At 47.9% G+C, this 13915-nt stretch overlaps 2 protein-coding genes across 2 annotated transcripts in view; both read right to left on the reverse strand.

Moving 5' to 3' along the window:
• Nucleotides 1–641: 641 nt before the first annotated feature.
• Nucleotides 642–13915, reverse strand: part of kitlga (kit ligand a) — a 40064-nt gene continuing 26790 nt past the window's right edge. The window contains exons 2-10 of the mRNA XM_056416926.1: nucleotides 8451–8561; nucleotides 7935–7991; nucleotides 7492–7644; nucleotides 6536–6716; nucleotides 4214–4267; nucleotides 3269–3366; nucleotides 2965–3068; nucleotides 2172–2240; nucleotides 642–2080 (exon numbers count right to left, since the gene is read on the reverse strand). Coding sequence (XP_056272901.1) covers nucleotides 2210–2240; nucleotides 2965–3068; nucleotides 3269–3366; nucleotides 4214–4267; nucleotides 6536–6716; nucleotides 7492–7644; nucleotides 7935–7991; nucleotides 8451–8561 — 789 coding nt within the window. The 3' untranslated portion in view covers nucleotides 642–2080; nucleotides 2172–2209. The remainder of the gene's footprint in view (nucleotides 2081–2171; nucleotides 2241–2964; nucleotides 3069–3268; nucleotides 3367–4213; nucleotides 4268–6535; nucleotides 6717–7491; nucleotides 7645–7934; nucleotides 7992–8450; nucleotides 8562–13915) is intronic.
• LOC130195413 (uncharacterized) lies at nucleotides 8569–13701 on the reverse strand. The gene is made up of 2 exons (XM_056416928.1): nucleotides 9258–13701; nucleotides 8569–9159 (listed from the first exon to the last, which is right to left on the reverse strand). The coding sequence occupies exon 1, from the start codon at nucleotides 13563–13565 to the stop codon at nucleotides 13197–13199; it is 369 nt and encodes a 122-aa protein (XP_056272903.1). The 5' UTR covers nucleotides 13566–13701; the 3' UTR covers nucleotides 8569–9159; nucleotides 9258–13196.

Here is a 13915-nt window from a genome sequence, read left to right on the forward strand (position 1 = left end):
GTGAACACACCAAGTTGCCTTGTTATGTGTGTGTAAGAGCGACTGAAGGAGATTCGTGGCTCAGGATCTGAGAAATAAAATAATTAGTAGAAAATGGTCTTACAGACTTAGAATGTAATCTAGTCTTTCTACTAATGTTATTAAAGCAAATAGAATCAACCAGACTAGTTCTTCTGTCTCCACTTTCAACAAACGGTAATCTTGATTCCAGATATTTGACCCGGCTAGCGGAGGTCAAGCCGCTCGCCATAGCCTCCGTGTCTCTGACGCCGCGGCCGCTCGCCTCGCAGCTCGGACCACATCCGTTGTCGACGAGACTTTTCACGCCGAGGAACATGCAAAAGGAACGGAGCCCGCTTCTTCATATCGAAATGCCACCGCTAGCTATCCGCTAGGTACCCGCTAGCTACCCGCTCGGTTGAACTGCTTGGATTCGTCCACCGGGGATGACTTCCTGCGCCTGCACGCCCGGAGACCCGGCACACCTCCTTTGACGGCGTGTTATGGCGCAACTTTAAGGCAACATTGATATTCCGGTCGACGCCTTGTTGGATTTGGGGGGTGAAAACCAGCCAGGCATCGTCCTCCAGCACTTCGTTAGCGTTTGACTCTTCATGAATGCACTAACTAGCCTTGTCAGATTGTCTGTAATGGGTTTTTATTATGCAAGCACAACACTGATGATACTGGACAAAGGCAGAAGAAGAACAGATCAAACCATGAGGGAACAGACCGAGCTCGTGGATTTGGATTTGTGAGTATAGGTCATGGAGAGAAAAGGTAAAGAGTTGTTGATAGGTTATTGAAATGTTATATTATATAGCATCTGTATAATCAGTCTTATTATTTCACTCTCTTTATATTAGTTTCCATGGCCATCAAAAACCTCCGTAACAGTTTTTGCTTTGCAAGCGGGAAAAAAAGGTGAGATAATCCAAAGAACTATAATAACAATAATAAAGGCATTATAGAGCTAATCATTAACTAGGGGAGGCCCCGTCGTTGACTTACATCTAACACCTACGTTCTGAATTCACCTTGAACAAAATAAAAATAAAATGAAGACAAAATCCCGGATTCACAGACGTCCCTGATACTCATGAGCAGAATGTAAATGTGAGTTAGTGGAAGCAGCGTCTCTGTTCTGTTAGCCATTCACACTCGAGTCATCGACGCCGACCACAGCAACAACATCGTAACAGGAAATGTAACTTGTTCGTGAAAGGGGCCCGGGTTACGATGTGTTCGTACACACACACACACACACACACACATATATATATATATATATATATATTTAGATTGTTCTTTAAATTCCATTAGTAGAGGTGCTCTTAAATGATCGCTTGAAACATCTCAGTTGTATCGATGCAGCTCAGTGCAGCCACCAAATAAATAAATACAGCATTCAACCGCCCGCGAGCTCGAGCCTCGACCTCGACAACGGGACTACGGGTCGGGACTACAATGTTGAACATTATATTCTTGAGGGAACCCCCCCCCCCCCCCCCCCCGGAACCGTAGAGGACCCCCGTGGGGCTCGCTGTTGAAGACGTGGGGGTCACTGGAGGTAGTAGATCACGCCTCAGTCCATGCGGGAGGATCGACGAGTGTCGGCCCCTCTCGGCACCGCTGGTTTGAGGATGAACTGGTGGGTCCAAAAGAAACACCGGCAGACTGTTGCAACGTCCTGAAAGGGGGCTGTGGGGGGGGGGGGGAGTCCTCCTCCAGATAGTTCATGGAGCAGCAGGTTCTGGAGGACGTGGGAGCCCGAGAGGCCAGTTGAGGGGGGTCGGGACGCTCGGCTTGAATCGTAGTCTCTGCCAGAAGGATTCATGCAGTCTTACAAGAAAGGCGAGCCGATCCACACGGTGGGGGGACGGCGCGTCGGACCTCGGGCACGGCAACAACTCTGCGGCCATGAAATCTGGAGACAACAACAAGCCACCGCCCCTTTTCTTTTTTTGGGCGGAGAGTTCAGCTTCGTGCTTTTTCGTGGTTTTTTTGTCGTGTTTTTTCTTTTTTTCTTCCATCACCTCTGGACACCAACAGGAGGGAGGGATGGAGGGGGGGGGGGGTCCTGTGGGAGAGAGACGTTTTAGAGCTCCGGGATACAAGCTGGATTTGCTTTTTTAATTTTCCACAAAATGAAGTTGTGCGTGGAATCTCACCGATTTACGCCGAAGGACATCGGAGGGTAGGAGCGTTGTTACACGATCTCAATGACGTTCAACATGTTTCTGCAATTGGACGGAGAAAAAGAAACGTCAGACGATGGCCTGTGCTGCTGCAAACTCTTTTAACTCTTTAAACTCTGAGCTTGGCAAGGACGACGTCTGAGAGAAGTTCACTTACAGCCAGAATCAAGACATCTACAATGATGTTAACCACAAAGCAGAGGGGCATGAAGAGGAGAAGCCTGTTTTCTACATTCTCAGCGTTCACAGGGCCAGAGCGACCTGTGGGGGCCTCTGGGGCCCCGAAGTGACGCGAGCTCCCCTTAGAGGGTGCAGCTGTAACGTGGGGAGCTCACAACAGACCGAGGAACAACAAGGAGGCTCACAATGTGAGCAGCACAGGGTCGAGAGGTTCTCGTTCTGGTCCTTCGTTCCGGGTCGAGTTCCCCACAGAAAATACTTTGTAATGCTTGGGATACATGAATACCCAGAATGCAACTGAGTAGCATATTTACTTAGGCTCCCTCATGTCTGCCGAATGGCCAATTTCATAATATTTTCCTTTGCATATTCCAAATGTAACCGAGTTAAGGAGATGACATCATCGGGCAGATCCACCGCGAGAAGAGTTACTATTAAAATAAAGTCTGCACGGCATCTTACCTTCGAGTTCTAGTAATTCACATGGACTTCATTTATTATTATTCCTATTTCTTTAATTTTCAATAATAAGTGCTCTTCTTTTATTATTATTAATAACATGGAGAAAGAAAAGCGTCGGACTCACTTTTCCGATACTTCAGCATCTCGTGGCGGCGCAGTCACTTCTTTGAAGAGTCCACCGTCTCCAGGGTTCTGATGCAGATCCTCCTCGTTCCTACATGATCGGACCTGTTTTGGGAGATCGTTATTAACGCCGGCGTTTGCAAGTCTAAAAAAAAAAAATCAACATAACTCAGGTCCACAAAATCTGAACATCCTGCACAGGTAGTTGAAAAAGGTCCGCCGTAAAGTGCGTGGACAATAAAACAGGCATCCGACAAACAGGCCATGTCAATGCGCAGTAACAATGGGGTCAAAGGTCAGCTCACCTTCCATACGAGCAGGAATACGAGAGCTAGGAGGGGAATCAACAGTAAGGAGAGAAGGCTTCGCTCCATCACCTCCGTCAGGGCGCTCATTTTAGAATCTGAGACCGAGAAAAGAGAACATAAAAACTCAACGTCATTTCCTGCCCTCTGACCTCTTTAAATAGCTGGAAACAAATCATACAGCAAAGAGACTTTTAAATAGTTATTAAGTATAGACTAGACGTCTAGTGCCGCTTTCATTGTCGTCTATATTTCCAGAGTTAGTGTGAAGTCTTAATCAGCTACCAGCGGACAAATTAAAGATCATCAACCCAAAAAGCAACTTCATAAACCTCAGCCCAAATGTCACAGAACAGCGGCGGCACACGTGTTCATATCGGAGCTGAACGCCGGCATAACATTAGTTTTAGGGTCAAAAGAAAGGTTCACTCCATGGTTTCAATATCTGAGAGAAAGAATTTGGAGCCCGACAACTCGTGTTTGCGTGGAGGCGGGACTTTGAAGTGGTGTCTAATGACCACGCTTTAAAAAAAAACATGACGAATAATCCCTATAACGAATGCTCTCTCTCATCATTCGTCTTCCATCTTAATGAGTGTCGCCGCGGCGCTTTCTGAGCGAATAATTCATTCTTTGAAAGCAGAAAATGTTTGCACACTTTTGGTCTCGGTGAAAGGTCGCCGCGCGGAGGAGAAAAAAGCCGCGCAAGATAAGACACGAGATGCGGTGAGGAATTTGCCCCGCAGAGCATCATTACTCAAGTGACAGCCGCTCCTTGGGAAACGGGGCCGACTTTGATGTCGAATGCGCCAAAATAACGCCGCCGGCGGAAAAAAGCTGCCGCGTTGACACGCCAGCCGGGCCGGTTTCCCTGCCACCAGAACTCAGACCTGACACCCGACTTATCGGGAAATGTGGAGAACATGCAAAAGAAAAGAAACCTACGTGGTTTGCAGCCTGTTGCACATTCGGTGTCTTTACTGCTGGACGCTGGAGATACTGGGGGGAAGAGAAGAGTTTGTGAGTCTGGTGAAAACATTTCATTGTCGGGTGTCAAAGTGTCGACTCGACGCTGCCTTCTCCACACACACACACACAGGAAAAAGATCCAACCCGACCACTCGGTCCAAGCTCTTGGGAAGATTGGAAGATTGCTCTGTAAATCGACACGTACACAATCGGGTTTCGGGCCCTTTTCTTCCCGAGCGCCGCCTGGGGACGCCTCCTCCTCGGCCCCTGTGACTCAGCCGTGGACTCAATGGGGGCAACGTCGGGTTTTGATCTGGCAAAAAGTTTTCTTGTGAAGAAATAATGGGTTCCTGGACTGAAAAGCTTCTGGAAGCGGCCACTAGAGATCTGTCCTAAATGGAGCCCGCTCACAATACACCAAAGAGGGTGGCGGTGGCGGCAGAGGGGAGGGGGTGTTTACGGGCAGAGGTCAACTGGAATGTTGCTTGTTTGAGTTTGTAGGCCGGCTCATAAATAATGAGCGTGACCTAAATCGTCAACTCAGACAGTAGATCCCTTGAAAGGTCCGGCTGAAGGACCCATCCGCCCGCTCCTCGCCGTCCCTTTCAGGACTTTCACCTCGGCCTACTTTAGAGGAAGGGAATGTGGGGCGGCCCCGCGGTTCTGCACCCGGCCAACTCTCGTTAGCGCAGCTTTCACGAGCGAGCCGGAGAACTGCTGCTGCGGCCTTCAGGTGAACGTGAATATGTTGGGTTTGTCCATTCTGGAGAAAACATGGTGGTGCAATGTGTCGACGTCAGGGAAAAGGAACTGCTCTTTATGTGCTTTACAAATCCAAGCAATTCATACTGAGCAACAGATTACCGAGGTTTTGAGATATCATATATATTTTATACTCAAGGCTCTTGCAGCTCCAAGGTGAAAGATGAGCGTCTCTTTTGAAATGTTTGTGCAAATGTTCCTTTTTGTTTTTGTAAACCTCTTAAATCACATGCAGTGTCTTGTTGGCAGCCGGTCAAGCTGCCTCTTCTTCCCCGGGTCAGCTTCAGTCCGCCTGAGCTCCATCCCACTTATCGGCACCATGCACATGCAACTGTTGATGTTGAGTCTCCGCCCTCCCAATGCCGCGTCGGGGGGAGAAATCCACACTCGTCAGTCGGTGCCAGAGAAAGCTCGGACTGGCTGTTGTCTCCGCCCGGTCTTGTTATTTCTTTGTCGCGTCCCGTGGCTTCCACCACCCACCCGATGGGCCCAGTGTTTGGAGTCACCGCGGGGATGAACTCCTAACTAACGTCTGAGATTTGACCAAAAGGTTGACGGAGGAGCTTTTCTCCACGAGTGTCAGGAACCCCAGCTGTGTCTTATTTTTGTTTCCCCCATCAGCTTGTCTCAGCCACCCTCAACCTTGCCCCCTCCCCTCCCTTACTCAAATAAAAACGAACTGTCTGCACAATGTCATCTTGAACTGAAAGGTGATCAAACGCGCGGACGGAACAAGCGTCCATTATCCCAACTGGCATGTTTTGCACATTAAAGTTGGAAAACATTCAAAAGGGCCTGCGTAGCAGTGGAAATGGATCAGACTGTGGAAGAGGCCGTGAGGTTAAAATAGTGGCGCCAGCAGCGAAACCTGGTGTCCGCGGGGGCTGCAGCCCTCAACAAGTCTGCACCGTAGTCCATCCATCCCGAAACAAAGGGGAGGCGACCGGAGGGGTGGCGAGGAACGGCCATTGTTCGCAAAGCTCTCAAATTCCTCCCAGCCAGAAGACTTTGAACGTCGATTCCCAGCCGATTGATTCTAAACTATAGCTACCGTACGACCTCTACACCCATTGGTCTAGGTGATATGGAGACGATCAAATACCAGAATATCTTTTGATTACTACTGCAAAGAATAGAATGTCTAGAATAGTAATATTACAGCCTTTGAAACAAGGAAAATACTTTACGATTCGTATTCTAACAAACAAGTCTCATATCGCAATATTGGTATAAAGAAACCCAAAAGGAGGGGAGGAGTTTGCCTTTTTAACTCATTTATAGCCAATGGCATGACATTTTTAAGACGGGGGTCCAACACATTGTTGTAGTCTTTATGCACCGTGCAATGAAAATGATGGACTGATGTCAAATGATTGATCATTGTGGTCATAACAAGAGACGCACCAAGCTGCTGCCCATTGATGCCACAGCTCAGATTGAAGGTGTTTTTCCTGTGCTTGCCAAATGTGTCCGACATGCTTGCAAAAACTTCAAAATCATACAGCGAATACACGTCGCACACAAATTAACATTCACCATTTAAATATTTTTCTGTCGCTGCTGTGTACGACGTCGTGGGACATGGAGGAGGATCACAGTCGTCTGAATCTTCTTCATTCTGCGCCGCTATGAGGAAGTTTTTGACCAGGTCAAAGTAGCGCCCCGTCTGCCACCTCTCTTCCCGGTAGTGGCACTCGAAATCATACATGATGGGCTCCTATGGAGGCACAAACAAAAGAGACGCTCAACACTAGTCACGTCGTCTTCCTGTAATGATAACACAAACTCACCAACTGGTTGGAACTCTAGAGTCGTCATTGTGTGTAAGCGCGTTATAGTAGTGAAGGGTTTATAGATTTATAACCAGTTACAGCCAAAGAGCCATTGGTATCTAGAGGAGAATGTACTACGACCACTAGTGGTGAGGTCAGTGTACTACTAGTTGTAGCTTCTCCGGCTTCATCCGTGCTACTACGGTTTTGTAGTAGCGCGGAAGAAGGGGCGTATCCTTTGCTGCGTTTTGCATCGAGCGCCCTCACCCCTCCTGCATTTATTCGTTGTCGTTTTAAGTACTTTTTATCTGTGTGAGAGATAAAGCAAGACCTGTAGTTTTTTTTCCTCCCACGAAATTTGTTTGTGCGAGTTTATAGAAGGAAGATTATAAAACCTTTTATTATTAAGTCATGTAAGACTTGTTTTAAGGCGTGTTAGCGTGGAATGTAAATCGTCCATGAAACGGGGCTGAAACAGGGTTTTAAAACGGAAGCGTATTGATTTGGCCGTAGGCTCCGCCTCCTGAAGCCAAAGTCTGTGTATTTGCCCTGCAGGGCAATCTATTTACGAGCTTCACAATATTACGTCTTGCGGCTGAAAAGGATGACAATTTATGGATTTCAGCTTTTCATCTTGCAAACCAGTAGTTTCAAACAACAGACACGCTATCGAGTGTTTTTTCCGTCTTTCATGGACACGTTTCCGCATTCTGAACTCACCAAAGACCCCATGTTGAGCCGCAGTTCCTGGAGCATTTGGATGAATATGCTAATATCTTTTCTGTTGGATGAAATGTTTCCAAACTTGTGCGCTAAATCTTGTAAACTCTCCTCCAAGTAGAAGACGTTCAATTTTACCCAACATATGCCTCCCTGGAAGAAAAAGAGCAGAGTTATGGCATCAATAGAGCAAGCGCTGTGCTAATCAGGTTCAAACAACGGCCACAAAGAAGCTGTGAATGCACTGCATATCTGGCTCAGTCTAATAATCCTTCCACTCAGATGTTACTGTCGCAGCTAAGACTCCACTTGGCCGATGATATAATACAATATTTATACTGTACATTAATTATAAGGTCAGCCAAAGTTGGGCGTGAATGTGTAGCCGAGGAAAGAGGTAACCAGAGGTTCTTGCCAGTATGAGTAATGCCACGATGTCTTACCTCTTCTTTTGTAACGTACTGTACAGGAATCCTGTAATCTTTGGGAATATTTTGTCTCTGTAAAAAAAGAAAAAGAAAGGGAATTTTCATATTTTCAAAAATGACTTTGAGTTCATTGTGCAGCAATAGTCTCTTACGTCTTTGCCACTACAAAAGACTTTAACTTGGAGAGTCTTGCTGAAAATGTCTTTTGTTCCGTCATGAAATGCTGAGTAAACAGGAACGCATGTACCAATACACCAATAATCCCTCTCAATCATCACGTATCACCACTAGAACACTACCGGGGATTACCGAGCAGAATGGGTTTTGTCTTCTTGTTAAAAATATGTTTTTAAAGCTCCTTTATCTGTATGGATTTTAACATTATACATCCTTCCAGATACATAATTGGTTTAGTAGCGACTACTCATGATCTGATAGTTACTCATTGTACGGTGAAGTGACGGTCAGGCATACAGATATGTGATATGCTTCTGGGCTTTATGTTGTATTGAATGACATCATTGCTCTTACCAAAATAGAGAGTCTTGAGATGTCATCTGTCACTGGGTTGACGTCAAATCTACTCGAATGTACCCCAAGTGCGATGAACAGCAGTATATGGACACAGACGCGTATCCAAATCTGCAGATCAAAAAACACAACACAGGACACTTGGACAATTAGTCACATCCTCTCGACAATAAAAAACAACACATGCTGGGACTGTGGCTTCTCTAGATGACAATCAACTCATTGTGACCATTGCGTGGCTGTCGGGTACACCGTGGGATTCCTTGGCTCACAACAACATCAACGTCGCTGTCAATCACCAGCCCGTCACGGCTGTATGAAACCGTGACCTTTAATGCAACGCGAGTTGACGAAGCCTTCTTGGCTTTGAACAATGTGCAGTCTGCCCGACTGAGACGTACACACATTCGCATGGACACGCTACTTTAGATGAGAAACTTTATTAATCCCCAGTGGGGGACTCGTGTCCAGCAACAAGTCATACAGACGTAAGACACAACAGACCAGAAACAAAACCAGAAGATGCCCAAACCAAACCGCCGCTGGAATGAAAGACCTTCTGATTGGTTCAGTGGAACACCGAGGCATCCTACGTCTTTCTAGAGACCTTTTGATTGGTTCAGTGGAACACCGAGGCATCCTACGTCTTTCTAGAGACCTTTTGATTGGTTCAGTGGAACACCGAGGCATCCTACGTCTTTCTAGAGACCTTTTGATTGGTTCAGTGGAACACACCGAGCATCCCTACGTCTAGAGACCTTTTGATTGTTCAGATTGGTTCCGTGGAACACCAATCTTTCTAGAGACCTTTTGATTGGTTCAGTGGAACACCGAGGCACCCTAAGTCTTTCTAGAGACCTTCTGATTGGTTCAGTGGAACACCGAGGCATCCTACGTCTTTCTAGAGACCTTTTGATTGGTTCAGTGGAACACCGAGGCACCCTAAGTCTTTCTAGAGACCTTTTGATTGGTTCAGTGGAACACCGAGGCACCCTAAGTCTTTGTTGAGACCTTTTGATTGGTTCAGTGGAACACCGAGGCACCCTAAGTCTTTCTAGAGACCTTCTGATTGGTTCAGTGGAACACCGAGGCATCCTACGTCTTTCTAGAGACCTTCTGATTGGTTCAGTGGAACACCGAGGCACCCTAATTCTTTGTAGAGACCTTTTGATTGGTTCAGTGGAACACCGAGGCACCCTAAGTCTTTCTAGAGACCTTCTGATTGGTTCAGTGGAACACCAAGGCACCCTAAGTCAAAATCACAGATTTCTGAAAGTGACGGTCTTGTTGTTCGACCTCTCGGCCACACCTAACAACCGCTAGCCGTTGAGTTATACAGAACAGCAGCAGCGGCTTGCACAGGCATCGCAGAAAGAAAACAGGTCAACCATGTAACGTGGCATGATAGCTTGACAGCATGTATCTTAATTTAAGAGTTATCCGGCATGACGCCTGCTGCCTACATGGCTAATAGTTTTGTGCTAGCACAACGCCTTCTGACCACTCACAGCGCTGGACTCTACACGTCATCACCCATTCACCCCCTGGTGGCAGGGGGCTACCATGCTAGGTGCCACTAGCCACCAGGACTAGCTGAGTGCTCACTCGTGGTTACAATGCACAGGGGAGGGGATTTACATGTTCTTTAGGGGGCAGTTTTTTCCTCCACTGACTGAAGTCCAGGAGCATTTAGAAATAAATGGTGGGCACTTTTTGAAACTTGTGAAATAACATTGAACCTTTCTTCAAAAATAATAAATATACTTGTTTAGGCTTACAGTATATTAGCAACTGTCACAAAGATGTCAATAATAAGACTATATGGCAGTAATGAGATTATTAGGCAGTAATCTACGGATTCAGTGTTTTGTTAGATTTCTTCGAACAAAGAACGAACAGAAAACATATTAAATGTTATTATTTCTTTGTGGTTCAACAACTATTATTGTTTCTTTGTTTTTTATAATTCATAATTCTATGTATTGATTTCATTTGTTTGTACCTACCTAGAAAAACAGCAAAACGCTATTAAATTATTTAAATTCTGTGGCATCTTTTGCCTCTCCAGGGGCAACATGATATTTCTCAGGGCCAGTTTTGCCCTATGCCCTCAGTGGCATAATTTAAGGCAATATTGTACGACTTGATGCAAACGCATTGTTCTGAAGCACACGTCGACATTCTGTATTCACATTTCATTCGTATTGAATGATTTCCATAATTGGAAAAAAAAGACTGAACGGAAACAACAAAAAGATCCAACCACGTCTGATGAATAATAGTTTAGATTATATGGTGATTATATTCACCCGCCAACCTCCCATCCTCGAGTCAGAGGGCAACTGGCCCCGCCTCTTCCTCTGTTACGCAAGTCGGCAATAAACAGCGATTTTATTGCGACTTCGAGGGAATAGCTTAATACAAAAGTAAAAACCAGTGAGAGTCCACCGCACTGGCTCATTGTCTCTGATGACACACTCGTGTTTCACAAGCACGCAACACCTTCATATCACACCAGCATAAAAGAAGTGAATTATATTATATGCATGGTGTTTTCTATGCACCAACCTTCGGAAATATTATTTAATATTAAAGAATTCTTTGCCACTCAAAAAAAATACATGACAGAATGTCCTGTCTGCTCCCTTTTAGTGCATTGATACCACAGGACAATGCAGGCCACTTATACAAGATCCACCCTGTTAAACGTCTGCAGTGCCAACCTATGCACGTTTTGAACATTACCCTTTTTTTCTTTACAGGTGAAATTTTAGACGTAAAGAAAAAAGAAGAAGCTAATTGTTACTCTTGACATAACTCAAGGGTCCCCAGTAAAGCTTGACAGCGAGTCGGCATTGAGCAACAACGGGAACCTGCAGAAGCCGCTAAATGGAATGCATCCATTATTCATTAGATTATTTACACCTGTGCTGCGACATGTCGAAATGGTTCCTGCGAAAGAAAGAAAAAAGGCCCTTTTGTATTTTAAGTGGGAATTCTGAGCTGGGAAACAAATGGTGCAAACTGCTGCTTGTGGGTTTCTGGGTTCTGTTGATAGACAGATTATGAAATCTGACTGGGCTCGGCCGCGCCGCACCAGAGAGAAGCAGCTCCCACTCAGGTTTGAAGTGGTCAGACCGGCATGTATTCATCTATTCTTCCCGCCGCGTTCACTTTGCTGTCACACCGCTGGCTCTCTGCAGCTTCAGGCCGTGAGAAAGGTAAACTTTCAAACAACCGGCGGTCGTGTCGCAACACGGTGTTGTTGACACGCGGTCTTGCGACAGAACGATTCAATTTCAAATACACTTTCTACATAGATGAAGTCTGACAGCCGAGATTTATACTTGGGAAGAAAGATAATAAAATACGATGGTAATCTGGATGTCGATGTGTGCGTGTGTTCCACCGCCAGCGCCGCTCAGGGGCGTACAGACGTCTTAGTGGTGGATCAGTTGAACAGCTGCAGCACCATAGCTTTTTTTGGTCCATGGCTTTAAAATCAATCGAGAGGCAAATGAATATTAAGAGGAACAGTAAATTCCGGCTACTGACAGAACTAACGGCCAGGCAGGTCCTATCCTACCAGCCATCGCCCTGGCTACACTTGTCTTTTCAACGCATGCGCGAGTCCACGCCGGATACTGATTGGATATATTTTTCGTGGTTCAAAGTAGTGGCTGTAAAATGGGAGGTAAACACATTACATTTCCTCAGAATTTTCGCAATGTTTCTCCTTATCGTCTCTCCCCGGCAAATATCAGCAAACGTGTCCAATGGAAGAATATCTGCTACTTCAGTGATAAGACCTTCAGATCCGGACCAAAGACAAGCGCCACCATGTGGCGGGATCTTAGCGTCTGTTTCCTGAAAGGGTGAGAGATGTGCGAGATGGGCATTGCCATTCTGAATGAAGCCTTTACGTTATCTTCTGTGACCTTTGACCTCTGGTAACACGATGGAGCACGAGCACAAATCGACAGTTGATGCAAATCGAGGAAGACTGCCGGATGTAAAACAATGCAGGAATCGAGCAGAAAGTAAATGGGGACTGTAGCAGGACTCATGCCACTACCCGTGGGTTTCCCCCACCCGCACTAAGGACCAGCCAGGCACCACGAGGTTTCGTTGAAAGACATAATTTATTTGTCAGCAAATAACGCACAAGCAGACCGCAAAACCTGCGCCTCTGCTCACTCCCCCCTCCACTCTCAAGTGGGAGCTTTTATAAGAGTGGCCTCGGCTGCTGACTGATTGCCAATCATCAGCAGCCGAGGCCAAATCAGAGACAGCTGCCACACTCCCCACCACCCGATTTACTCCCCCCCCCCCCATGAGAGCTTGGGCGGAGGAGGAGCTCTGGGGGACCGGGCTCGGGAGGAGGGGGCTCTGTGGGACCGGGCTCAGGACGTGGGGGCTCTGGGGTTGACTGGGACGGGGGGACGGGGAGCTGAAGCTAGCCGAGATGGGGACGGGGCAGGGGTAACAGGCGCCGCCGACGGGTCCCGGGGAACATGGGTCGTCGGCAGCGCCGCCGGGTCCTGGGGCTCGGGGATCGGCAGCTCCGACGGGTCCTGGTGCTCGGAGGTCGGCAGCTCCGACGGGTCCTGGGGCTCGGCGATCGGCAGCTCCGACGGATCCTGGGGCTCGGAGGTCGGCAGCTCCGACAGATCCTGGGGCTCGGCGGTCGGCAGCTCCGACGGATCCTGGGGCTCGGCGGTCGGCAGCTCCGACGGGTCCTGGACCTCAGGGGTCAGCAGCTCCGACGGGTACTGGGGTCGGCAGCTCCGACGGGTCCTGGACCTCGGGGTTCAGCAGCTCCGACGGGTCCTGGACCTCGGAGGTCTGCAGCTCCGACGGGTCCTGGGCCTCGGAGGTCGGCAGCTCCGACGGGTCCTGGGGCTCGGGGTTCGGCAGCTCCGACGGGTCCTGGGCCTCGGGGGTCGGCAGCTTCGACGTCTCCTGGTGAACGGGGTACAGCTGCAGAGCCGGCGGGTCCAGGAGGGCCTTGAGGAACCGGCGGTTCTCCTCCGCCTCTGCCCGCCGCATCTCCTCTATACGGGCCAGCATCTGCCCCAAGCTGTTCATCAGCTCCTCTTCCGGATCTGGCCGCATCCCTTCCAGGCGCTGGGTTCCAGGGGGCCCATGTTGGGCTCCACTGTAGCAGGATCGTGTCCGTTACCCGTGGGTTTCCCCCTCCAGCACCAAGGATCAGCCAGGCACCAAGAGGTTTTGTTCGAAGACATGTTTATTTCGGACACACACACACACACACACACACACACACACACACACACACACACACACACACACACACACACACACACACACACACACACACACACACACACACACACACACACACACACACACACACACACACACACCGAGCAGACCGCAACCCTGTGCCTCTGCTCACTCTTCCCTCCACTCTCAAGTGGGAGCTTTTATAAGAGTGGCCTCGG

This window comes from Pseudoliparis swirei, chromosome 6 (genome assembly GCF_029220125.1).
Source record: "Pseudoliparis swirei isolate HS2019 ecotype Mariana Trench chromosome 6, NWPU_hadal_v1, whole genome shotgun sequence".
In the NCBI taxonomy this organism is placed as follows: Eukaryota; Metazoa; Chordata; class Actinopteri; order Perciformes; family Liparidae; genus Pseudoliparis; species Pseudoliparis swirei.

What these genes read in the sequence shown, in the direction of transcription:
- LOC130195413 (XM_056416928.1), bottom strand. Translation starts at nt 13,565, where the DNA reads ATGCGGCCAGATCCGGAAGAGGAGCTGATGAACAGCTTGGGGCAGATG.